At 38.9% G+C, this 27,299-nt stretch overlaps 1 protein-coding gene across 5 annotated transcripts in view; it reads left to right on the top strand.

The window, feature by feature from the left end:
* CTNND2 (catenin delta 2) overlaps nucleotides 1–27,299 on the top strand; it is a 640,488-nt gene that overhangs the window by 538,181 nt on the left and 75,008 nt on the right. For all 5 annotated transcript variants that reach the window (XM_066186189.1, XM_066186180.1, XM_066186212.1 and 2 more), the window contains 3 exons: nucleotides 6,686–6,803; nucleotides 9,809–9,994; nucleotides 19,635–19,808. In XM_066186189.1, coding sequence (XP_066042286.1) covers nucleotides 6,686–6,803; nucleotides 9,809–9,994; nucleotides 19,635–19,808 — 478 coding nt within the window. The remainder of the gene's footprint in view (nucleotides 1–6,685; nucleotides 6,804–9,808; nucleotides 9,995–19,634; nucleotides 19,809–27,299) is intronic.

The raw sequence follows: 27,299 nt of genomic DNA, 5'->3' as shown, positions 1-27,299 counted from the left end.
AAATTAAATATCAAACCAGAAATTTGATGCAGGTAGAGTTTTTTTACCATAATTTAAAACATTCCCTCAATACACTATGTGTAATTCTGTGTTTTGTAGTTAAATAAAATTGCACATCAAATGAAAACACAGCAAAAGAGGAGAGGAGTAGTTAGAATTTTTTTTTTCTTTCAGATAAGGCCATGGTTGATTATGCCATGAACTCTTACCAAAATTGTTTATGCCAGAAAATTTGGGGTGGTTTTGGTTTTTTACAGAGACAGTTTCTTTTAATATGTTTATTGCAGTTCATGTTCTTTCCTATCGTGTATCTTTCAAAACTCTCAAAATAGCAGAAAATAATGTTAGGGGTCAGCTGCTTCACAAATCACACAGGGCAGTCATTAAAACCAATGCATTTAGCCTTAGGATTAGACATGAAGAAGCACAGCAGTAAAAGGCACCTGTTGAGTGCTTGACTTGGTAGGCTAATTGCTCTGATGTTTTGAAAACAACAGGTACCACTGGATAATCAAAGCTAAATAACATTGTCATAGCATTTAATAGAAAGGTTAATAACCAAGACTGTATCCACATTAGACTGTCAGATGTTGTCTTACTGCAAAGTATTTTTTCAAAGTGAAAGTGATACCTAAGAGATAAAGATCTCTTTTAGGCCAAATTCTTTGTTGATACAGAATGGTCTTCTTTATCTACAGTTGAGCTATTCTAATTAGTACAAGACAGTTTTCCCTAAAACTTACGTTATACCCAATCCACATGCAGGATTGCTAAATTCTGACAACCAGCTTGTAGATAAAGAAGGCTATAAGTGGTGCCAAAAATACTTATCAAGAAGAACTCTTGCTGATTTTGGTGATACTGCATTGAACTGTCATTCAAATCAGGAAAAGTTAAAGGGAGATCTGTGGCAGTGACTGAAAAATCTATTTTAATTTATTTTTACTTCCAAAGTATAAGCTGATTTTATAGTCACTGAAAACATAACACTTAGAAACTCTTAATAATGAAGAATGACCCATCTTGTGTTTTCTTAGATTTTTGTCTCACTGCCTTGTTTAAATTTCTATTTTGTCTGAGAAACAGCTAGAGTAGTTTAGTTTTCGCAGCAAGACATGATTTTTAAAAGTCTTAGTGTACAAATAATAATAAAAAATCAGAATTTGTCTAAAAGTTACAGTAGTAGCCAGAACTGCTACAGCTAAGCTATTTACTCTATGTCCAAAGGCTGCACTTAGAGATAAGCCAATGTGACTCGAAGTCTACTCCACTATAAAAAGCCCCTGAGATTGTGTGGGGGTTGCACACGGTCTGCTGATGACACTGAGCACACTTGATGGATACATGCACGGTGTTGATTGCTTCATTTTGCTATGTCACTGTATGAGACCCTTCCAGCAAAGAGCCTGAATGCTGACAGAAACAGCTGGGAGTGCACAAAAAAAGCAATAGCTCTTTTGGGATCATGTGTTACTCTGCAGGCCAGCTCAGAGGATCATCACCACGGCACCCTCTGATGGGGCTGGGGATGCCGGCTTGCCCCCGAGACAAGGCTCAGTCCCTGAAGGAGAAATGCTCAGTCAATCAGACAGAAATAGAAACAGGCAGCATATAAAACAGCACATCTAGAGGAGGCCAGTTTCAGGGTGGGGGTTTGTTTGTTTGGGTTTTTAATTTAAAGAACACTATTTAGTGTGCCAGTTGTAACTCAGTTTCTCAGCATTCTGAGGGCTTTTCCCTTGCTAAGTATCCTCAGGCAAACATAATCGCAGTTGCTATTACAGCAATGGGGTTGGTGCAGTTCCTGATTTGTGTAAACCTTTCCCCCTTGCTGTGAAAAATCTCTTTTCAGTGGCTATTATACCACATATAGAAAGATGAAAAAGATTGAGCCTTTTAGTCCCTCTTACACAAAATTTCTTGGAATAATTATATACTTGGAAGGCCCCTGAAGTTTCATGCTGAAGATAACTTGTGCTTTCTACATAATTTAGGATATTATCCTTCCTGTGTGTGTCCTCTCTTATATCAGTCCATGGCAAAAATATTACATATACTAGATATTAAGCATACTTTCCCTTTTTATCATGGGGCTTTAAGGAATACCTCTCTTAATTTCACCTTTGCTAAATGCAGATTGTTTCAACCATTATCTTTCATGACTGCAATGAGATCTGCAATCTGCAGACTGGTAGCTGCTACAGGAGTGGTCCTACAACTTGGTGTGACCTGAGCATGCTTAGGGAGGGCAGGTGCAGATGCTTTAATTCTGTCTTTGAGATAAATAAAACTGCCGCTGGGAGTAGTGTCAACAGCTTGCTAAATATTCCCATATCCAGAGGTCATGTCTCAGCACACTGGCTTGCCTTCTGGATGATCTTTCCATAGAAAACAATGTCCCTCTCCTGTATAAGGCAGATTATTTTAGTTATCCTAGAATCATAAGGACATTGCTCTGAACCTCTCACAGTTTGTATGAGTGTATGGAAAATGACCCTAAAGCAGAAGGAAGTTGCTTGGCACCACCCAACTTCCCCTACCTCAAAGCCTGACAATTGCGTTGAATAACTAATGCAAGTGCCAGGGTTGGCAGGAGTCAGGTATGTGTTGCACAGAGCACTCCTTTATACCACACCCTTCATATCCTTAGAGCCTTGGATTGACATGCCCTAGGTATGGAGGATCGTGCCTGTTGTTAGTTTTCAGGTGATGATATGATAGTTGGCACATTTTCCCATGAAACTGAAGCTGGATTATTTTAGTTCTCTTCTCGTTCCTATGTAATTAGCAAAGTCAATCTGCCATTTGTTCAGAAAAGCAGTTTGATGAGCCGTGGGTCTGTCTGAGCTCTTGCTCTATGCTCCTAGTGTTCCTCTCTTGAGAATAGCTGTTTACATTATCTGGGTTTTAGAGGTCTAACTGGGACCTTCTGACAGAACTGAGAGCTATTCTTCAGCCCTCTGTATTCTTGGTATTCCTGCGTGACTGGATTCTATTTGAGATTCATTTTACTGGTTTATGACAGGCTAAAGGACTCCTTGCCCTGTTAGATTCAAAATGACAACCTATGGCTCACATATACCATGAGGAGAGTTAACACAAAGAATCAAAGTATGCAGGGAAATCAAGCTGGGCTGCATTTAGAATGGAAAAGTATTTTTTCCCCTGAAAACTTGTGCATCGTATCTCCACATCCTTTAAGACATCCAGAAAACATGGTTTCACCTGTTTGAAAAATGACACTGGAAAAATATGCAGACTTACCAACAGTAGATAGTACTTATGTTCCAATTTAACATCTGCACAGTGACTTGTAAATTCACAAATGACAAATCATGTCTTACTCCCTGTCACACTGACAGCTACAGCATGTCCAAGTTAACAGTGAGAAAATTAAGATGGCAGCGTGGTTTTTTTGACAGCTCATGTAGTCTGGAACTTGTTTCTCTTTTGCAGAACTACATAGCCTGAACGTGGTGATATTAGAGACCCTCTGTGAATGATCTCGGTTAACAGTGATTACTCCAGTAGAGGTGACATGAGACTAGCCAGATATTGGGATGTATTTCTTTTGAAATAATCAACTGATTATTTCTGCCAAAATGTTGATGCAAGGTTTGGATTTGTGTTGGTTTTTTAGCTATTTCCTATGTAAATAAGTGTACCGTATCTTGGGGAGGGCTGTAGTAGCTACAAGTCAGTGCAGAAAGTGAACAGCAACTTTTGTTAGAAAAGGAAAGGCAGTCATGGGAATTCAGAATATCCACCCCTTGATTACAGGAGCAACTGGAGCATAATGGGGAAGGATGACAAACAGAAGAACCCATCTTGACAGCTTCTCCATACAGAGCAAGGAAATGCATTGTCTGTGCAAGATGTGCCCCTGGTGTGTCTGTATTGCTTTGTGTGAAGGCCTCATATTCTTTGTTTGCTGTAAATGAATGAGGCAGATAGCCCACAGCTCTGGGACTATAAGGTTGTCTACATTGCTGTCTTGGTGAAGAGGAGTTTGTGGTGAACTTGGAGAGGAACTGAGAGGTTTACCGTCTCTGCAGGCTCTGGAAAGTCAAAGTGACATGCAATTGGCTGTGATAGAAGGAAAAATCACCTCAAAGAGAAGATAAGGGAGACTATATCTCTCTGTTTCTACTGGTGTCTAAATCAGTTTATTTTGAAAGCTTGCACTCAGTATATGTAAGTGCAGATAATAAGGAATCCTGGACACATTATTCTAGTACAGACTTGAAGATCTATCTCTGTTTAAAAGGATTCAGGAATATTTCAGCTTTTTTTTTCATAGTGGTGCAAAGAAAGGCACCAAGCTATGATGAGAATTCTTCCTCAGCATCCTGCTATTATAATTTGTGCAGTTGCTCTTGTAGGACTGGATACTACTTTCTTTCTTCATCATAGAGTCTTAGGATCTTAAAATGGTTTGGATTGGAAGGCATCTTAGAATATTGAATTTTAGCACCCTACTGTGGACAGCAACATCTCTTGCTGGAGCAGATTGCTCAAAGCCCCATGCAACCTGGCCCTGAACACTTGCAGGGAATGGGACATCCACAACTTCTTTGGGTAACCTGCACCGACACCCTCTCTCTATCTGTATTTATCTACCTACCTCTGTCTTTATCTGCCTAGAGAGTAAGAGAATGAAATTTCAAATAGAAGTCAAATAATTCTTCTCATTTGTGGGGTATATAGTCCTCACTATATACCCCACAATGTGCTTCTCCAGTCCATGATTCTGCTTTTCCTAGATGTTCTGCCCTTTCAGAATACCAGAATATCTTAGCTTGCCTTTAAGAGAGGTTGGTCTACTCTACTTTAGGTGGAGTCCCCAGCCCTACAAATGAAGGGCACAGGTACTGTTTGGGGAAAGCCGTGTTGTGTATTTTTACGTTTGTTTTTCTGCCACAGGAAGGCAATTCAGAAGTTTCCATCACTTCAAAGGGAGAGTTTTTCTAGTTGATGTTCTCCAAACCCTACTTCTTAGATTACAGAAGAAAGTTGCCCCGTGAACTGGAGGAAAACCCCTCACCTGTTGATCTTAAAGCAGAAGAGATAGGGGAAGAGGCATGGACTTCTGGGACCAGAGGAACCAGACAACACAAAACTTGCAAGCTGTTATGAAGGCCAAAAAATGAGGGGTTTCAAGGAGAGTAAATTTGTTTGCTAGGGATATATAACAATTCCTTCCAGTGCTCCAGGGCTATAGGTTTTCTGTCAAGCTGTCTGCTGAGTTGAAGGGAGCAGTATTGAATTAATTGGGCCAGTTTGTGTGGGAGAACAGCACTAATTATGACTATGTGGGGATGCAAGTATAGATGGTAAATCATACATGTTTAGGGGGCAGAGTTGATTAGGAACCTGCATTGGAGAGACTGGGGACTTGTCCGGTTATAAGACTCTGTCATTTTGGGGGAATGGAAATGCCTTTTATTTTCGATAACAAGGAGACAGAACAGGATGAAGTTGATAGAGCAGAAGAAGAATTGAAAGGAAATCTCACCCTAAGTCCTCTCATCTTCCTCCATCTGAAATTCTTTCCCTCTTTCCCAGGATTCATGTGGTTTTTTTCCATCTTTAATGCAAAGGTCATTGAAAATGGTATAAAAGATAGAAGGTACCTTGCCTTCTTCTCAAATTCAAGGGCCAATGTCCTTCCTTCCATTTCCACACATTAGCATTAAATACATAGGTCAGGTGTGTGTGCTTTTTGTGTTCTTTCTTTGTATAAACTTTAGTAGTGGGAAGAGAAGAGCTAAAGATGAGCCATCTCAGCAAATGGTTGTCTTCCTCTCCTGAAAGAGATTGTGAAAGTTTTATCCCATTCTTGAGATTGCTAATTCACCCATTTCCAAATCAAACCTGCTATGCAAATTTGCATGCAGTTTTTCTCTTGATGTTAGCAATCATAGATTCTGTGTGTATATGCTCATTCACACATATTTGTTTCTTTGTGGAACAATATTTCGGACTTTATGACACAATATGTTATGCAGTGAATTTGTTTTGCTTGGATTTATATAAATGTAGAAGACCTTCTGGCCCCATCTAAGGAACACAAGCGTTACAATATTATTATAATAATCCGAGGCCTTAAGTTTTGCAATGTAAAATAAACTACGTAAAGAGAAGATTGAGGCATTAATGTTCTCTCAAAATGAAAGAGAAAAGGAAACACTCATGTAAAATGGGAAGCAAGCAAAGGCAGGTGTATTACATTATGCTCTGATAATATTTTTCTCTCAGGTTAAGAGCCCTAACTACTGGGCTCTTCAGTTCCTAGGAGATATATTTGGCAAAACCTCTAGACTTTTTAAAACTTGATTTATATGTACATATGCACATTTTAAAAATGCTTTCAGGAAGGAGGGAAGGAAGGAAATTATCAGCCCTTCTCCAAATTTTAGTGGGCCATGAGTCTCCCTGTGCAGGTGGGCGCATGCTGCTTGGCCACTCAGCCCCATTCTGTGGAGGACCTGATGTCTTCCAATTGTTCCCCTCTGCGTTACATTTCCTGAGCTCATTCGCAGCTGTCTCCATTATTCACAGCTCTGAACTGATGAGAGGAAGAAAGAAAACGTGTGTTTTATCTGTATGTGAACTGTGAGAAGGTTTCAGGCGGGGCAATGGACGGGGAGCTGTGGAGATAGTGACCCTTGCTGTTGCCTTGCAGGAATGTCAGCTCTGCTGGAGAGGAGGCCCGCAGAAGAATGAGGGAGTGTGATGGCCTGACAGATGCATTGCTGTACGTGATCCAGTCTGCTCTGGGGAGCAGTGAAATTGATAGTAAGGTTTGTCGTCTTTGTCTTTTCAGCAGCAAATCCAGGTATTCAGGGTACATGGGGACTATAAAGACACAATTTTTTTCATGATACTCTTTTTATAATGCACTGTGAGGAATGTCTTAGGAAAGCATAATTTAGCCCATCTTTTCCTTTTTTTCTTTTTTGCTGAGCTGTTTATTTTAGTGTGCTAAGCATTGTATTTGAGTCTACCTGTGCATGTGCACAGGTAAGCATGTCATCCTCTCAATTCAATTATTGAAGTGGAAGATAAGATACTGGTTTAAGAAGAGCAAATATATCACATTCCATGTAAAGTTCCTTACATTGCTCTGCCAGTTTTACCTTAAAATTGATTTTCAGTACCCAGTATGAGAGCTAATGAGAATGAGGTAGGCTTAGAAGGCAAACAAGCAAAAAAAAAATTGGGCAATTAATAGGCAATTGTGCAGTAAAACCAACATTATTTCTTCTTTGAAGAGGATCAATGAATGCTTTCAATAACAACAGTGCTAAGATGCCTCATTATGTCAACTTTACTTCTCCTAAAATGCTAGGATATGAGCAAGCTTCTCCAGAGGTGAAAGGCACTCCCTAATTAAAAAGAGTCCAAGCATTTACAAAATGAAGATTGGTAATGCATTAAAGTATTCCAGAGAAGAAGAAAAAGGCCAGTTTCTTTTGCTTTCAGTATACTGTGCTAAATTAATTACAGGACCAGCCTTGGTCCATTTGCAAGCCCCTAGGAATTGCAGGAGAGCAGCCTTTTATGCAGCAAGGTTTTAAAGCCCACTGGGTTTGTATTTCCAAATAACGCTTCACGGAGTTGTCTGTGGACCCCCATAGGTTTATAGATTTGAGAGGAATAATCTCCAGGAGTCTCTGGTCACTCTCTGAATCAAATAAGTGAAATTTGCCTGTGTATTCAGGAGGTGGAGAGAAGAATTAAGAGTGGTTTGTACCTTGAGGTGCTAGGCTAACAGCATGGCTTTGGGTTTTTTTTAAAGAAACCAAAAAAGGAGAAAGCAAAAAACCCTCAAAACACCCAAAAACCCACACAACCCACAAGCCTGTAATCAATTTTCCACTAATAAAAGTTTAGGAGAGGAGTGCTTGCAGGACACTCACTCACAAGGCAGGCACAACATCTAGCAGCAGGGTTTGGGGCAAACTTGGCTATCACCAGCCCCCACTACCCCTCCCAGACACTTCCTGCAGAGCTGCCCCCAAACACAGGGGTGTTTTTAACTTCATTAGCTTCAGAGTAGCTTAAAAGTAGCTAGAGTAGAAAAACTAGTGAACTTGTACTTAGCCCACTTACGATGAAACTGAAAGCAGAAAAAGTAATAGAAGGATCCTTGAAAGTCAAGGAGGAGTGAAATCAGTCCAGCTGTGTGGTTAAAACCAGCTTTCTTGGCTTGTAGGAGTTCACCTTAATAGAGAAGGTGTTGGTTGCATTTGAGCCTTGGAAGTTTGCTTATCAGTTTCTAGTTTAAGGTAACATTGTCCTCATGATGGACTCAGCCTGTGTTTTCTGCAGAATGAGAATTTTAAATGCAAAAGCTATGATGTGTGAAAAGGAAAACTAAATTTTAGTATTCTAACCAACAGATGCAAAGCTTCAACTTCGGCATACTGTATCAAAAGTTAATAAAATTTGTGTTAAAAAAATCGAAGAAGCAGAAAACTCTAAAAAATAGTTATGGTCACTGTGGTGTTTGCAAAGCTTTCAGCTATTACAGGTGCACTAAGAACACTTTCTAGACACAGACACTACACGCGCACCTATTTCTACATGTGTTTATTTATTTGGCAGAAATTTCAGGTTAGTAAAAGTGTATTGCAAAATTGTGATATTTCATCTGTGTTTAAAAACAGAATTATAAATATTCCTGCATAGATGAATCTGAATTTGATTTTGCCTTGGTGTCATCACAAAAAACATGTGCTGAATGCATACCTGGCAGGAGCTCATGTCGTACATGAAAGTAAACGAAGGCCCATCTGTTTGCCTCACTGGTGAATATGGCAGAATATGGTAGAGCTGAAAGCCTCACAGTCATTCCGTTCTGGGTTAATGGAGCAAAAGAGCTGGGATGTAGTGGCTATCTCTTTTTATCTCCATAGAGCATTAGGAACAGTTGAAATAAATATAAATAGATGGAGAATGGCTTTTTTAACCATGCTTTCCTTGTGTGCAGAAAATTAAGCTCATATCCTTCTTATTAGGGATAATCAAACCAAATTGAACCAACTAAATGAGTAGGTTTCACATCTAAACTGAACCTCTTTTAGACTTGGAGAAATTAGGTTAAATTACAAGTGAATTTTCCTCCACTGGGTCTCATCCATTTATGGATTCCTGCTTGCATCTTCTACAGAAGACACAACCTATTAGGGGGATAAATGAATGAAAGGGAAAGCCTGCACACAAGGTATCTGTCTGCAGCCTGGCTAGAAGCAGTAAAAGCAGCAAGACAGATTTCTAGTCCTACTTCTGGGACTGGAGAATCTGTTCATCCTACAAGTACTTGTGAAATGTACTCAGATCCCAATTTTATGGCAATTTACATGGAATTTTTGCCAGAAAAAAAGGTTATTTCTGGTTTTTAAAACGACAAAACCCAGATTCTATTGGTGTTTTCTATTTGTAGCATTTTCTATTCATTGAGGTGGGAGTTTTTTGACATTTGGAGTGTTCAGTGGTTATCTTGATCACTTTTTACCTCGATGTCAGTTTCGCATGGGGCTCCAGTGTGAAATTCAGAACAATAAAAAAAAAAATCCCAGAAAAGTATTGTCCAGACTACTGATTTGTTACCATAAAAATTCCTGAATCTCTTAACCTCTGATTCCTTGGGGAGAACTCAGAAATGTGCACATAAGAATTGTGCTGGGAAAATGCACATGCAGAGATAGATGAAATTCCTTTGGCTTCATATTCAGAGTGAGCAAGGGGAGGATTTTAATCTTTTTCTGGTTTTCTGTATTTTTCTTTTTGTTATACTTTTCAGACCGTTGAAAACTGTGTGTGCATTTTGAGGAACCTCTCATACAGGCTAGCTGCAGAAACATCTCAGGGACAGCAGATGGGAACAGATGAACTTGATGGATTACTCTGTGGTGATGCCAATGGAAAAGACACAGAGAGTTCAGGGTGCTGGGGGAAGAAGAAGAAGAAAAAGAAATCACAAGATCAGGTAATGAAAGATATTTGCAGCTGTGTTGTGAGTAGCTGAAGTACCCATCATTTAAAATATAAATAATTAATGCACTGCATTAGAAATTAAATGCATGATGCATAATATACAAAACTGTTGCCCTTGTTAATTAGTTGAGAGCTTAAAGCAGAATATGGCTCTGGTGTAATGAAATATATTTGCTTGAGAAATTGTACATTATGTGGTGCACCTGGAAGCTGTAGTCATGGGTACAACTGTGAATGCCATAAATACTGTAAAATGCTCTTTGGAAGGAAGCCATTTCTAATGAAAAGTGTAATCTGCATATACTTTACACTGTCCTTCCACAGAGCCACGTGTGTGTAGAAAGGCTTTGATGCAAACAAACATCAGCCTTGTACATATACACTCACTTGCGTCAAAGTTACTCTTGTACCATGTCTCTACACATTGAGAGAAAACTGTACCGGACTGAATCAGGTAATAGGAGTGAATGTTAAAAAAAAATGTGTTTTGATATATTTAATGTTGTTACCAAAGAAAAATTGAAAAGCAAAGTCTTGACTGCTTCCACAGGTTGTTTGACAGGTTATAATTTTGGGTGGGCTGGTTTTTAAAGTGTATTTATCTCATTTTTATCCCATTAAGAACTTATAATTTGGGGAATACTGACGATTATATTGCAGAGAAAGACACTGTTGTATCAGTACACACAGCAGATAGCAATAAGAATGGCTACTGATTTTTGGGCTTTTTCAGACAGTCTGTGCTGGCAGCAGTAAGTTTTCCACCTCTTCCTGCACTTACTCACTTTTTGCATTGTAGTTTCTTTCTGTTTCAGATTGCTCAAAGAAAATATTTATTTGAGTCAGCTATTAAGTGCACAGGATATTTGAATAAATGATGTAAAGCAGCACTGAAAATACTCCCGAGTTACTAAAGCCAAATTGTCTTAATGTGGAAAAGTTATAGCAACATTACTAAGCTAAAACTTGGATACTGGAAAATTAAGCACTCAACACTAGTAAGACTTTAGTTTCACCTACTGTTGTGGTTAAACACCCCATCATCAGATAACTTGAATTTATTATGCCCTTTTGTTGGGATTCCTGTATTAGGCTACAGCGAGATTAGAAGTGTCGAAGCAAACTAATTTTACCCCATGAAGCAGTCAACATCCCTGTTACTGAATTAACAGTTCTCACACACTGTGCTTACAGTTATTCAGAGTGCAGGAGCAAAAAATAGTGTGTCTGGATATGAATGCGTCACACTGCAACTTGGCTTGCTCTTTGATGCTCTGTTTACTAACACATACACACACACTCACTATCTAAAGTCTTTTTTAAGTCTTCCTCTTCTATTTAGTCTGTGACTTTTGGATCTCAGATTCATGCTTTCAACTCGGTAGTGTTGACTCTTTCGGTATTCCCATAGGGCCTCTCTGTATTGTAATGGTTCCCTTAAAAACATTTTCTTGCTCCTCCAGGCCAAAGAACTGTGCTCTTTTGGCCGATTACCTTTACAATGTATATGCTTTTTGCCTCCTCTTTAGATATTTTTTGTCTGTTTCTATGAGTGCTCATTATCAGCATGTTGCATGGTAGAGATTTCCTCCGAGCTGTTAGTGTTTGCCTCATGGAAGACTTATATATATTTTTTTAAATCCAAAGAATAATAAAGCTATATTTTCAGGTTTATGATCAGTAGGCTTTTCTGTGGCAAGGACATAAATTTACTCTTTCCAGAACTGATTCTGTTGTGCATAGGACTTCTTTGTATTACAAGTATTAGAAACATTTTTCTAATGGTGTTTTCTTCTTTAATCTAATTTCCTTTAAATCCGGACATCCTACTTCATCTTGCCATATTCAAGTTCTCACATGTGGATATTACTCAGTTCAGAAATTTTAAGGGGGCCTTATGAGCCTTCTGCAGGTTATTTTCACCCCATAATCTTTGGCTGTTGCTGAACATTCCAAATGATTTGAAGTATATTATCAAATTAATATGTTATCTAGTTTACTAGAGTTCCACTAAAAAGAATACCAGCAAAATCACTGTGCCAGAAACAGCTCTCCCAACTTACCCTCAAAAGTGGAAAAGAAAAGCAGTGTTTTTCATGTAACCACATTTATATTAATAGCAAAAAGGGTAAATGTAACTTTTTTGTCCATTTATTTGGCAAAAATGAGTACAGAAGTATATTCAAAGGCACTTGTCCAGTGTGGACACGATTGCCAACTGTATAAAAAGATCTGTTTTTTCTCCTTCTTTGCCTTTGGGGTTCCTTTAATACTTGAGAGTTCTATCTTTTCAGGCAAAGCACAGGGCACAGGCACATCTCTGTCAGTTGTGACACCTCAGTACAGGGGACTAGTATCCAGTCTATGGTGGCTGCATTTTACATCCCCAGAGGATATGTGTTCAGGGTATAGGTTTTTTTCCCTTTTGTGGCAGAGCACGGAGGTTTTGAATAACAAAATTGCTGTTTTAGTCATTCTCAGTAGGTAAGATGTACAAAACAGTGTGGAGAAAAAATTGTTCAGATTTTAGTGAATGTTATTTCAGAATTTTCCTATTACACTATCGCTGTAACTTAGTTTCTTCTTTATTTTGTGTATTTTCTTGAATTCCATTTTTGCAGTTACGAGGTAGTATTTAATTTTTGGATAAAAGTGTTAGTAAAACAATAGTAGCAAAACTATTGTAGTTGCAGAAGAAAAACAGTTGTATCATTTTAGACAAAGGATATGGATGAAGATGCAGTTTTCCATGAAAAAAAAATTGCTCACAGAGCAGGGGCGTTTATTCCTTAAACCATTAAACAGGAGAAACTTTATATTAAAGTCGCTTTCTCATCAGTTTCCTCTATAATGAAAGTACAAGTTAATTTCTTTTGTTTATGATTTAGGGAGCAAGTATCCCAATTTTTCTAAGTCATGTTTCAGTTGTAGTCACATGTAAGTTTCTTGAAGGAGAGAACAGAATTGAGTGGAAGTATAAAATGTGGCCTCTTTCAAAGGCCTTTCAAGAACAAACTGGAATTTATTTTTTATTAATGACACCAGTTGTCTATCAGTTGGCTCTAATGGCAACTTCTGTACATGTTGGAATCAAGTAAGAGATGTGTCTCTGTTCAAATCATAGGTCTATAATGACACCTTTCAAATTACTTAAGGAGTTCCCTTAGGATCACAGGAAGCAAGTGTTCTCCGCATTTCAGAATAAAGGTGGGTGGTGTTAAAGGAGCCCACAATCATTTCACCAGAGCTGAGAGAGGTTCCTGAGGCATCTGCTTTATCACACAAATTGAATGTTAGAAGAGGCCCAAACCTTCTGAAGGTTTGTGATAAAATCTAGGTGTAGGACTGGTTCTATTTATGGGAAAACAGAAAGCAATACTGTTAAGGTCTTCAAAAAAAAAAAAAAAGAGTGAAGTTCACCTGACTTCTATCTCAGACTTCTAGGACTGTAATTCTCTGTTCTGTTGGTTTTTCTCTGCTGCTGACCTGCAATCAGCTGGTACTGAGCCCTCACCCCAATAAGCTCTCCAGCCACAGACCCCTTCATCTCCAAACAGAACCCTGTAGCCATCAACCTCTCTGCCTTGTATTATGTCACTCTTCAAATGGAAACTGATTCGTCCACTGCTGAAAATGTTGTTCATGTTGCTGGCATGCTCCTTGCTGCCAACAAGTTTATTCTGTGAGCTGTATGAAAAATGAGGATTATGACAAAAAGCATTTAGGGCAAATCAGGTGTGTGGTCCATCTTCAGTTAAAAAAACCCACCATGGAGTGGGTCATTAATCCCTATTTTATTTCTTGTTATGCAGCCCATTATGTATACATGTGGCACAATTTCATTTCTTTTCCTTTCTTCTCTAAGAAAAACATGTTGACTTCTTGGCTTCATGCTTGTCTCGAGTTCCCATCTGTGATCATTCTTGTCAAACCAGAATCTAGCCCAAAGTCTGTTTTTTGATTGGAAGTGACACTCCTGAAATGAGCCTGACCTTCTTTTTTACCTTCTGTCGGGAGCCTTAAGGTATAACAGTAACATTTCAAGTTATATATCATTAAGAATTGACTGGCACACCTCTTTAGCATGCCTGCTAAATGGCCTATAAATTCTTCTATCTAGGTGAAATAGCAGTTTTAAGGCAATAGTATTTCAAAAAGCATAAAAAATAAATCTGCCAGGTACATCTTTTCTAGTGGTGCCACCACTATTTTGCTAAGTATGCTTCATCCTCTACCAAGCCATACCAAGCTAATAAGCACAGAAACAGAGAAATGGTGGCAGCTCCTGGGTTTAACCAATAACTTGAACTGTGGTTAGGGATGAAAGGCTGTGTTGCCAAAACGACCTTGCTCAGAAAGATATTATTTCCACTTGTTGCTTCCTCATCTTGCACAAGGTGGTTAAGTCAAATACTGAGCAGCAAAAATCAACTGTCTTGAGCGATTCCTTACAGAGTTTTTTGAAAAGCGTTTCTACTTTCTTGCTTGCCTACACAGCATCTTCCCAGATACTTTGTGAGCCTCTCAGTGTCATGTACAGCCCATTTCTTTTCAAAGTCAAAACTGCAGGGTTATTAAATATATTTTGTATTTGTCAGTTTGTGGAATATACTGCAAAGCCAGTTAGTTTCAGCTTTCTGTGGAGAGGAGAAGGGCATGCAGTGACATGCAAAGGACTGTTTTCCCAACTTTAACTCCTTCCCACTTCATTTGGGAGGGGTCTGTTTTTAAGCAAAGAGAAAATGCACAAACTGATTTTTTTTTTCTTAGCTAAGCATATTAAGAAACTGAATAAAGGCATTGACAATTATTTTAAGAGTGTAATGTATAATGTAAAGTACAATTTAGATTTATTAATATCTGAGATTAATTATAATGATTCGATACATTGAAATGTTTTGAAAGCATTTCAAACACTTTGCCACTTTTACACTTTAATTTGTAAATGTTGTTGCATCAAACTGGGAAGGGTGCCATTATTTATGCAATGAGTTCTGCTCTCTCCCACCATGCTCCTGTAGTCTCTGTGTCAGTTAACACCTGCATTTATATTCACCACCTTTTTTTAGGCCTGGATATCTAAACTGAAGTTTGACTTGATGCAAATAGTGGCATTCCTGCCTGCTTAGTGTCAGCTGTGCATGGATGCTGAAATCAAGCTCTGTGACTTGGGTGTATTTTCGTTGCTGAATTTCTGATTTCTGCTCTAGACAGCTTTGGCCAATTCACCTCTTGGACAAAGGTGTCCAAAAGAGGTTATTGGACAGACATGTCTAGGGAGAGCTGGCAGAGACTGTCACAGCCACTAAGAGACATGCAGGATGAGATACCAGTGTATTCTTAGGGGTCCTGTTAATTGAAAAGTCTTCAGCATTTCAGAAATGGTTTTAGTAAGTGCTGTGTAATTGCTGATATGAATGTTATCACTGCTGCGTCAAGGAGCATAGCTACAGTGTCATCAGACTATCCCAAATGTCTAGGATCATTGGAGAGAGGTCTAGATGGTTTTAGACATTGCTGGGGTTTGTTTTAACTTCTTTCTATATATTTTTAGTAGTGGTAATTTGTACAGACTGGGGTAAAAGATGTATTCATACGTAATAAAAGTAAAACACTGTTGTTTTGTTATCACAGGGAAACCTATTGTCATGTGATACCTATTTAAAAGCAAACCCCACCAATTTGAGGTTGTTACTAGTTCAAACCCCAAAATTAGCAGAGTGTACTTCTCTTGCTGAGTTGAAGTCCTCCCAGGTATTTAGTACGATTGCACTATAAATATGGATTTGCTTTCATTAAAATGAGAAAGGTGGTGGTAGATAATCTGTTGTACGGCACAGGAGAGCATCTCGATGAGTGATCTTTCCTCCTCTCAAATTTCTTACAATTATGAAAATTTAGAAGTTTTGTTAGAGTACTCTTACTATCAAAAGTCTGTTGTTCTTAAAAGATCTTGGTATTTGGCTTTTTTCTTTTTCTTTCATCCTTTTTTTGCACCAGTCTCAGGAAATGAGATATTTGTATCTCACCCACGTAACAAGCAGTTTGTCAGCTTCAACCACAATATATGTGGGTAATTTCAGCTGAAGGAGGGAAGCCTGGAAGGAATATTTGTTTATGATTTTTTTTTTCTCCTTAGTATAAACTAGGAAGAGTAATTGCGTGTTGTCCTCTTTTTTGGAGGCTTCTACTGCAGCCTCAGTCTATTTCAAATAGACCTTCCTGATCATTCCTGATGGGCTGCAACCGTATAGTAACTCTTCCAGTAATTTACTGGTTAGAGGTGTTTACTGGGTGAGGATGCTGCCTCAGCTCATTAATATTTAGCAATGCAAACTGCAAAGCAACTTCTGCCATGCCTTAACCACTATTTTTGATATGAACTCTAATACCACTTGGGGAACAATGTATTTTTTTTTTGCTCTGACAATTGATGTTGATGAAATAAATGAGTGAAAACCAGGCACATCTCCTTTGCAATAGCTTCTTTGCTTACCTGTGTCAGTTCTGCATGCCCTGCAGCAGTGGGGCTGTACAGCTTCAGGCACTAAAGCTACATAGAAGACACCAGAAGCCACTGAGCCCTGCAGTGCAGAGGCTGCCACAGGCACGGCAGGTGTGGTGGTCTAACCCCAGTCAGCAGCCAAACCCACACAGCCGCTGTCGCAGTGGGGCGGAGGCGAAGAAGAGTGAAAGTGAGAAAACCCGTGGGTTGAGGTAAAAGCAGTTTAATGGGGGAAGCAAAAGCCCCACATGCAAGCAAAGCAAGGGGAGGAATTCATTCACCACTTCCCTTGGGCAGGCATGAACTCTTCCCATCTTCAGCCATCCCCAGGAAAGCAGGGCTCCATCATGCATAACAATGATTTGGGTAAACAAACCCCATCTCTCCAAATGTCTTCCCTTCCTCCTTCCCTATAGCTTTATATTCTGAGTATGACATCATGTGGTATGGAATGTCCCCTTGCTCAGCTGGAGTCAGCTGTCCTGACTGTATTCACTCCCAACTCTGCATCCCCATTCTCCTCACTTGTGGGGTGGGATGAGGAGCAGAAAAGGCTGCGTCAGTGTTACTCAGCAGTGGCTATAACATCCCTGGGTTTTCAACACTGTTTCCAGCACAAATCCAAAACATGGCCCCATGCAGAGCAGGATATTTTCCAGGGTCACTGAATCTCCTGTGCTTTCACTGCACATGTATGTGTGGTACCAAAGATTTTCATCATTATTACGTGGACTCTGAGCGTCTTGGGAAAAAGGTCTTCCCTCACAGTTGGTGATAAATTAATGCAATCATGCTGAAAGTGAGAGGCAAGAAAGGCAGGGAAATGCAGTAATTTGTCTCCTTTTTTTTTTTTTAATGTTTTCTCATTACTGGACAGAATGGCAAAACAATATTAAATATTAATTGATCTGCTAGATAATTTCTAGTGCTTCATATGTACCAGCATAGCGTGAACATGTATATGGGGCTCTGTGTGTATCAGCTGATTTTCAGTACTTCTTGGGATCACAAGAGTATAAATAGCTGAGCATAAAAAAAAAAATTATACCCCCACATAGGCATATACCCCCTCACAGGGGTAGATCTGATAGATTTGAAGCATTTCATATGCTTTGTCCTTGTAATTATATACCCTGTGCAAACACTCTTCAGTTGCATAATGCATAATTTGTGCAAGTTGGAATGAGACAAGTGAAGACTTGAATTGGTGCCCTTGGAGATCACAAGTCATTCATTAGTGGACTTACTAAGGTACAAAACCTAAACCTGGTGTGAGGTCAGATTTGACCTGTAAGATATGTCTCTCGTTTGTTTTCAAAAAAATCTGACAGCACAAATGATTGAATTCTGAGAGTTAAAATAAGAAGCAGGCTTTAATGTATTTTTTATGAGCTGAAAAGAACTCATTTCTGGCGAGACTGGTGATTTATAAGGAGGAAAAAGAAGAACTGAGTCACATGCACTGAAAACAATCTATTGGTTTAAAGGCAGAAATATATTAAAAATTTCAGAGACACATCCCCGTAATAGTGTCATTTGAAGGCATTGTTTCTCCAGAAGGTATTTTTCCTCTACTTTCTCAACCATCACTGGGCATTGCTATGCCAGTTCTTTTAAACTATGATAATATTTGTCCAGCATAGTGAGTTTGACATATGAGCTGCTTTCTGCTTTCTGGTAACTGCTCATGTATATGAAGTGGTTCCTCTAGCTTTCCACTTTGGTATTTGTTCTGCTTTAATTTAGAAAAAAAAATAGTGGGTTTCATCCCTAAAGGTATTAAGCACACAAAACCTTGTTGAAATTGGGTTAGTTGCAATTAAGGAAGACCTAATTGATTGTCCCTTAAAATATATGTATTTGATTTTTAAAGTCACTGTAAATAAAATTATGATTGATACTTCCTGAAAACAAGAGGTTCGAAGTCTTTCCCAGTGCAAGTATTATTGTACCGTCATAACTAGTTAAATTAACTGTTGCAGATTTAAACCAGGATTTAATTTGACTTATGCTATATTTGTATGTTTAGTAGATTTTTAATGTTACGGTCCAGATTTTTTGTTTATGTAAACACAGTAATCTCTAACCCAGGGTACTAAAAGGTTTACTTTTTATTGTATTATGCAATGTGGACATGTCAGAGGTGTTAAAGAAGATATTTTATAAAAAAGTTAAGGCTTGTTCTAACAGTGGCAGTAGAGCCATGAAGTATTAAAATCTCTTTATCATTCAAAACAAAATATACAAGAAATACATAAGTAGATTTCCATTTAAAATTGTATTGAAAGTGTATTCCACATCTTACCTTTGTTCAAAAGTCAAAAAGAAAGTCTGTATTTTCCTTTGAGGTGTTTCATACGTAAGTGTAAATGTTGTGTGCTCCACTGGAGAGAAGGATCCCTGTCCTCCTGGATAAAGTATTTATTTCTGGTAAGAGTGGGTTTTGTGCAATAACCTACCTCTTGTTCAGGATTAAATATTGCACATTTTGGATATCAGAATTGGGATGTTTTTCATGGCAAAACTCTGTATGTGATGAAGAGCACTGTGTTTTGTGAGAGCTGGTTCTGCCAATTGCATTGGTGTCTCAGACCACACGGCTGGCTGAATACCTCCTACACCCTCACTGTGAGAAGCCAGAAGTTGTGCAGTTGAGGAAGACTTGTCACACTTGTGCCTTTCATGGGATGGGGGCTCATGGCCTTGAATGATTTTGTTTTCCATAGTAGCATTCTGTGTTGTTTTTCCTCTCATGGGAGGAGAGAGAATGTGGAGAACTGAGAAGGATGTGAAAAGAAAATCTCTTCTCCCCATGCAAGTTCTAGATTTGCCTCTTAAGATAACATTCATTGGGCTTCTGTTCCCACACAAAAAAATACATGCAGTGAAAAGTGGTTTTGTTATGTCAGCTAGCTAAAACATTGGGATTTCTGCCAATCTTATAGCTTGTCTATAAGGAATGTTGAGTAGGAAATTTGGTTCCTCCATGAAGAATCACATGATGTACAAAAATTGAGAACATCTGTTTATGGGCAGATGCCTTCCCAGATGTTACAGTTTCAACTGAGGCAATTCTCAAATGTATTTCACTGTTCTTGCTGACAATCTGATTTGTGCTTTCCAACAGTGGGATGGCGTAGGACCTCTCCCAGACTGTGCAGAACCACCCAAAGGAATCCAGATGCTGTGGCACCCTTCAATAGTCAAACCCTACCTCACACTTCTTTCTGAGTGCTCAAATCCAGACACGCTGGAGGGGGCAGCAGGGGCACTGCAGAACTTGGCTGCTGGGAGTTGGAAGGTAGGAATATAAACCCAATACGAATTTCCTCTTTGGTTCTGAAACCGCCCTACAGCTGACAGCAGGTTGGTGAAACAAATGTATCTAAGTGCTTCTGGTGGTGGAATAACCTTCTGTTCCCAAAGAACTATCTGAAGTCAAATTTGAGATAGTATTTCAAGTCCTAGGTAGTCATATCATAGCAAATGTCAGCATACAGCAGCAAAGATCACATCGGTCAAGTCAAGTATGAAAAATTGCCAGTGAAAACCAATATCCAAATGTGGAGAATGAGGAGAAGCAGTTCTTTATGGACCTGGGTGAGAGAGCCACATAAAGTGAGCCAAAAATGCCACCAGTGGCAATCAAATGAAACCATATTGTTTTGTCACTGCAGAAACTGGTTGACATTCTGTCCCTTAGGTGAAACCAGGGCACAGCAGAGTAAGATATAAATGATGTGACACCAGCACAAGTAATCTTAGCATCTACTTTTTTTTTAAAAAAAGGCATTATTAAAATATATTCATAATGTGATTAATTATATACAATGAATGAGGAAATGTGCAATCAAGGCACTCTACTCCAGCTAATCCTATTTTTCGATTGAATTCAAAAGCACCATTTTTCTTTCACGTATTATTTGCAGTATATCAAGTTAAAAATTTAAGAAAATACTTGCAAATTTAGAACAGATCAGTAAAATTCTAGGTAACATTGAACTTTGTTTATTTTTTAGGGCAGCTTTCCTGATGGTAAACTGGTTTAATTGGGTGAAAGTACTAACTGTCTAATCCTATGGTGTAACTGTAATGCATTGATTTTAAATTAACTCTCATCAGGAACTTTTCTCATTTACAATGGAAACAGTCATTCACGGGGAAGTGCACTGATCAAAGTTATGTCTCAGAAGGTATCCTGTTGGGTTTTAAGCAGTTGCACATTTGTACGTGATATGTAAATACCAATTTAATTAGACATTCATTTTGAAATATTAGCACTGACACTAAATTTTCTTTTTCCCATAAAGTTTTATTGGAAGTTGGGTTGGCACACTCACTAGTTCTTCCAAGGCATGTGATGTTTTGTTGGGTTTTTTTAATAGTCGTGTTCCACCAGACTTATAATATATCTTTGACTGTTGAATTCAGTGGCATGTACAATGATTTAACAAAGTATCTGTTCAGTGTTTTTTGTCCTATGTAAGCACTGTGCCTGAAAATCATTATAGTTTTATTATTCTCATGTTTTAGACTGCTTCAGATGGTGTAATCCTGGCAGAAAAATGCAATAAATATGTCCTATCCATCTGGGAATGGGTGTAGCCCTGGTCTAAAGGAGAAAACAATGCATCCGTGTTTGCCAGCACTAATAGAAGTGCTAAAATCCATGTGGTGTCCCTTCTCCCATTTCTAATAAATCTGTATACCTGTCATCCTTTAGTTGGCAGAAGTGAACAGGGAGAGGAAAGGAGGTTCTGCAGAGCTCTTTGGCAAGTGCTGGCTTAGAAAAACTGTTTTTGGACTTTAATACTATCTGTGCTGATACCATGAGAAAAGCTGAGTTGTTCTCATATTGCACTATTTTTCTAAAGACTCACCAATTCTATTACAAGGGATGTGCAGACACAGAATGAATATCCTTAATTTCACATGTCATACTAGCCATTTTTGTGAGGGGAGTAATCCTCTTTGGGGATTACATAAGCATTGATGTTTCCACCTTTTGACCTCTCCTTTCCACTGCTGCAGTCCAGATATAAAATGACTGAAATAAAAGATAGAAAACTCTTAAAAGAGGTTATTCCTAAGGGAGATTTTAATTTTTTTAGTTCCTCCAACAAATGGTAATTGTGTAAAAAAAGGGGGGTTTTTTTAAACTTGAATTCTTTCAAGAGGAACTTTTTGATGGACTGAAAGAGAGAAGAGCAAACTGTATGAAGATAAACAATGTTGCTATTAATAGCAAGAGCGGTCGTGGGCTTTTTCCAATTAGCATTATTTTAATGCCAGAAGAATCGCAGACTGTAGAGGCACCCAGCCTACCGGGTGTGCTCACACGCTACTGAAGATACAGTCTCTTCTGGAGAAAATTACAATCCAGTTGATATTATGCACTTGCATAATTCTTTCCTGGCTGTTTCGCCCTTTTGGTTCCTTTGGTACAAAGCTGTCTAATCCTCTTGGGTGGCCAAGAGGTAATATTTTTAACACAGGCAGTGCTAAGCCAGTGCTATTACAGAGGGAAAGTGAGCAGATAAAAAGAAGCCTGAGTAATTTTTTAAAAATAAAAAGTTGTGTAGAGGATTTAGATAAATGTCTGCCACTAGAATTAACAGATGACATGTGTAGAAATCCCCTAGACTACTTTGGAGAATTTCAGGCACAAGAAGAAAGCAGCAGTATGTAGCTTTAAGGATTAATAGCTCAGAGAGGCTGAAAGTTTTCATTATTTCAGGGAATATAGTTTCTCAGGGATACATACACATAAAATGGACACATGCACATGCTGAAACGTAATCTGTGGGAAATTTTTAGCACTGCTTCAGTTGCAGGGATTCCTTCTAATGCCAAATACTAACATAAAAGAAAGAAGTGTAACATACTTACGTTTACGTACAACCTTTCTATGTCAAAATGAAGCACTTTAAACTAAAGTCTTGACATATATTACCCAACTGCAAAGTAAAACTTGGGAGTTTTTTAGAATGACTGATGAAATATTTGGTCAGTGCAATTATTGTTAGATAGATCAAGCATAGTCTGTAACAAATCAAAAAAGGAGCATCTTGGTCACAGATATATTCAGAGGTCCAAATGAAGGTTTTTCAGTAAAACAGAGTACTGATTTTGAGGTATGAGGAGGAATATTTGCTGTGTGAAAATTTAACCTGGCGTACCTTATGACTGCATATCTTGACTTTGGTGTATATTCTGGTCTTAAAAGAGATTCACAGCCTATATGCAAAGCAGAACTCATTTTGGAAGAGACTGTTTCAGATAAACACGGACATTTGTTCATCTTGCTGTTCTGCATCAAGATGTCACATAAGGAGGACACTGGTATTGGAATCTGAAGGAGAAGAACCATCTCTGTCATGGAAAATTGCATGCATATCCTCACAGTGATTTCTTTTTTATCCATGTGCTTACTTGATGCATCTGTGAAAGACAGGATTGGCCCTTCTGGAATAAAATCTATGGAGACAGCCAAATACGTAAGTCTTTTGGAAAGACTGGACAAATTAACATTTTCCACATCACTGCCAGGGTATCACCTTGCCTGAGGTCGAAGTGCTGCCCTGTACAGTGGCCTATGATACCAGCAGGGGGTCACTGGGTGTCCCCCTCCTGACAGGGCTGGTTATTACTGGCTGCCAGTAATACACACTCCAAGCACAGTGCTGCTACCTGACAGCAATATGGGGCAGCTTGTCAGCCCTGGATCTGCACCCACCTACCACCTTCTGCAGAGCCCAGCTGCTACGTGGGACTGGAAGGGTTGCTGGTTTAGAGAAGTCATTGCTTCCCAAAACATTTTATCCCATCAGATCATAACCATGGTAATTTCATGGTACCCTGGACATCCTGCAGACAGAAGGAGCAACACGTGGAAAGTGTGGCTATTGGGTTTGCTTCCTCTCATTGCTGCTCTAAGATTATTTTTTTTCAAAGAATTGGCTTTTTGTAATTATACTTAATATGAACTTGAATATTAAAGCTGCCTAGAAATATGAAATAATAAAACTAGGGAAATACTTTCCTCATCAATCTTAGCTGGAGTTTTCCCTGAACAAATAAGGTTTGAGATGTGCCTTTGGAAGCAGTGCAAACTCTTTATTTCCCATTAGGCATTAACTTTCACTGGGAGCTCTGTTATTTTTCTTTGCCACTTAATTTGGGTTTAACCAAATTTGTGCAAAAATGTGGAATAAGAAAAAAGGAGACTTTCTGACTCCCTCAGCTCTATTCTGAAGACAATTGCCTGCTTATTAAGAAATCTCTCCCACTATAACTCTTTAAACCAGAAGTTCTTTCTGCAACCTCATATAATTTTTTTTTTAATGCCTTGGATTGAAAAAATTACACGGTTTAAAATTACAAGAGTGATCCTGTAAAAGATGATCTTTTTATATGTAGTCTGGCATTAGTACTTCTCCTCAGATGGTGAAAATAAAAATGGCAAGTTCTTTTTAGTTTTCACCTTGGTCAATTGGCTATTGACACATTAAATCTCCTGAGCCTGTAAAAAGTTATATGCAAAATGTCCTCGAGTTAACAACGTCAAGCATCCAAGGTTATGTCCCTTCTGAATAAAATTACCCTCTCAGGAAGAAAGGAAATTTTAGGATATCTGATTATTACTGTGTCTTTGTGTATGTAACTGACAGCTGAACTTAGGCTGATGTCAGTTTATCTGCTGGACATTACTGCAATATTGCAGAACCTGTTGCCCTGAACGCATAGAATCATGAAAGAGCTGAGGTTGGCAGGGACCCCTGGAGGTTATCTGGTCCAAGCCCCTGCTTAAGCAAGGCCAGCTAGAGGCAGTTGTCTGGGACAGATGGTTTTCTGAATGTCTCCAAGGCTGGAGACTCTACAACCTCTCTGGGCAACCTGTGCCAGTGCTCAGTCCCCCTCACAAGTGAAAAAGCAATTCCTGCTGTTCTGCAAAAGTCTTGTGTTTCACATACTGCCCATTGCCTCTGGTCATAAGTTCCCTATTCTATTACATGCAGTTGGTAATGCAGTGTTGTCACCACAAGTGGCATTTCCTTAGTTTTGTCAAACCCTTAAAAATAATTTCTTCATTCAAATGATCCTGAAAAAAAAAAAAAGAAAGATACTATCATGACGTACATAGGCAACACCTATCTTTTAAAACCAGGAGACAAGATTTACTGTATTTCTTCTGGCGACACAATGGCTTACATTGGAGCAGATAGCGCGCCTGTTCTGGGCCTTGGTTAGTCCCTTTCGTGCACTCAGTCTTCCATCTCAATTACTTTACAGGCTTTGTGAACTCCCTCATCTTCTTCAATGACAGGAAGAGCAACTCCCTTTTCCACACTATTACTGATACAGGCCTGGATGTCCTTGGCCTTCTTGGTCACCTGGACACACGCTGGATCACATTCAACCCCTGTCACCAGCACCCCCAGGTCCTTTTTCACTGGGCCATTTTCCAGCCACTCTGCCCCGGCCTGTAGCGCTGCCTGGGATTGTTGTGATCCAAGGGTAAGAGGCATTTTAGGTACCTCAACCTTTTCCTAATCTCCTGTCACTGTGTTTCCCCCTGCATCCAACAAAGGATTGATACTCTCCGTAGCCTTCTTATTGTTGCTGCTGTATTTATAGAAACATTTTTGTTGTCTTTTACAGCAGTAGCCAGATCGAGTTCTAGGTGGAATTTGGCCCTTCTGATTTTCTCCCTGGAACCTCAAAAGGTCCATGTAGTCCTCCTGAACTCCCTTCCGTAGGTGAGGGAAGATCTCTGCTCATTTTTTTCCTGAGCTCCGGCAAAGCTCTTTGTTCAGCCAGGCTGCTGCTTTTCCCCACCGACTCATCTTCTAACATACAGGGATGACTTGGTCCTGTCAACAACGGGAGCAACCTTTTAAGATTTCCTGCTTGAAAAATGTCTAGCTTCCCTGGACTTCTTTGCCCTTCAGTACTGTCTCCCAAGGTACTCTGTGAACCAGTCTCTTACACAGTCTGAAGTTCGTCCTCTGCAAGTCCAGGGTAGCAGTTCTGCTGACCCTCCTCCTTTCTTCTCCTTTGTAACATGAGGAGCAAGTGCTTCTCTGTTGAGGTCAGTATCAGTCTCATGAAACTATAGCATTCTTTGGCTGGTTCTTTCTAGCTTCTGTCCTTTCTGTTTCATGTTTGATCATATTCAGCAGGGAATGAGGAGGCTCTTTGGTTAAACTACTGAATGTCCCTGCCTTTGATCCCTAATATACAGGTACAGTACCCATGTGAATGGAGTTTATAGGTCATTGGCCTGATCTCTTGAGATAGGCTAGATGCTATCTTGGTCTTTGTTCCTTAGACAAGCAACTGCATTTACCTTGTTAATTCCATGCTAGGGAAATCTGACTCTCATAGGAGCGAGAGTTCCATTAAGTAAAGTATTAGATAAGGAAACTGAAAACATAAAAGGGACCAATTTAGACACAAGGTCAGTGCAACTGCTTCAAAGGGTAGTATGAGAAAGAGTTTCAAGCTCCTTTCCATCCAGACACTTGAAGATAATGAGTAATTATTTTCCAAAGCAGCAGACATCTAGGTTATCAATCTTCTCTTTATCAGGCAAGGACATATTGTGAGTTCCTTGCCAGACTTTCTTGATGACTCTAGTCATTTATGTATTAACCCTTTGAAGTTTCATCAGGCTGTTCCAGGAGAAAGTTTTTTTGGATTACAGTGAAATGGCTTACTTTCTATGTAATCAACAAAGTCAATTTTTTAAATAGGAAATTTATTCTGTCAGGAATTCCAATGCTTTATTCTGTCAAGAATTCTTACCAGGGTAGAAACACCTCATAAATGAGGCATCATTGTTAAAGGGAGATGTATTGGCTCTTGGGGTCAGAAGACAAAATTGAAGGGGCAGGACAATATTTGAAAAGCAAGACCTGCTGCTGCAAACACTTGTATCACAGACATCATGAGGAAATCACCATGGACATCTGTATGTGGAATGGTCGCACAGTAGTTCATAGTGGCTTCATGTTCAAAGTAGTCCCTTTGAAAAGGGAGTTTTCTTCCCATGAGATGTGTCACTTTTGTCCCAAATATTTTCTTTTTAAATTATATTAGTTACAATGTTTGGAAAATTGATCCTAAAAGTTCTCAGATCATTTTGGAAACACAGTACCTACTTGTACCAAGAATGATGAGGTGTTGGGGCAGTTCCTTTTCAGTTTTACCTTCCTGTTTAAGATAACTTCTGTTAACACTGTTTTATTTTTCTCTAGTTCACTTATTTAACTTTGTATCTTTACTGGATTTTTATCTTCTTTTTTCTTTATCTTTACTGGATTTTTTTCCTTTCTCTTTAAGCTTGGGTAAGGCTTGGGAGCAAGAGAAGAGTAACCAGTTAATACTCTTCTCTTGTCCCAACACAAAGATTAGAGAACTTGCCGGTAGTATACCAGATACGATCATTTCTGAGAACAGAACACTGCAATCAGGGCAGAAAGTCCTAGGGAAGTCTCTTTCTGATCTGTTCAGAAACTGCAGAAAGCTAACAAAGATTGCAGAGCTTTGCTCTCTGTCAGGTCATGTGACTTCTTAGGGATCCCAACAGAGATTTGAGTAAAGTAGATCTGTAATTTTTGAATATAAAAATATTTTCTTTTTTTTTCCTGATAGGTATATTACATTGAGTCTGATCAGACAGAGAGGAATATTAATCTTTAATTACTCATTGATCTTTGATTATTCAACATACAGTTCTCTTTCTGCTACTTTACTACTGTTAGCATGGAGTCTTTCTAAGCCTTTCCTA

The sequence above is a fragment of the Chamaea fasciata genome, unplaced genomic scaffold (genome assembly GCF_029207755.1).
Source record: "Chamaea fasciata isolate MVZ Bird 193981 ecotype frontalis unplaced genomic scaffold, bChaFas1.0.hap1 SCAF_1, whole genome shotgun sequence".
Lineage (NCBI taxonomy): Eukaryota > Metazoa > Chordata > Aves > Passeriformes > Sylviidae > Chamaea > Chamaea fasciata.
The sequence above is the reverse complement of the archived record's forward strand: the minus strand, read 5'-3'. Positions and strand labels throughout refer to the sequence as shown.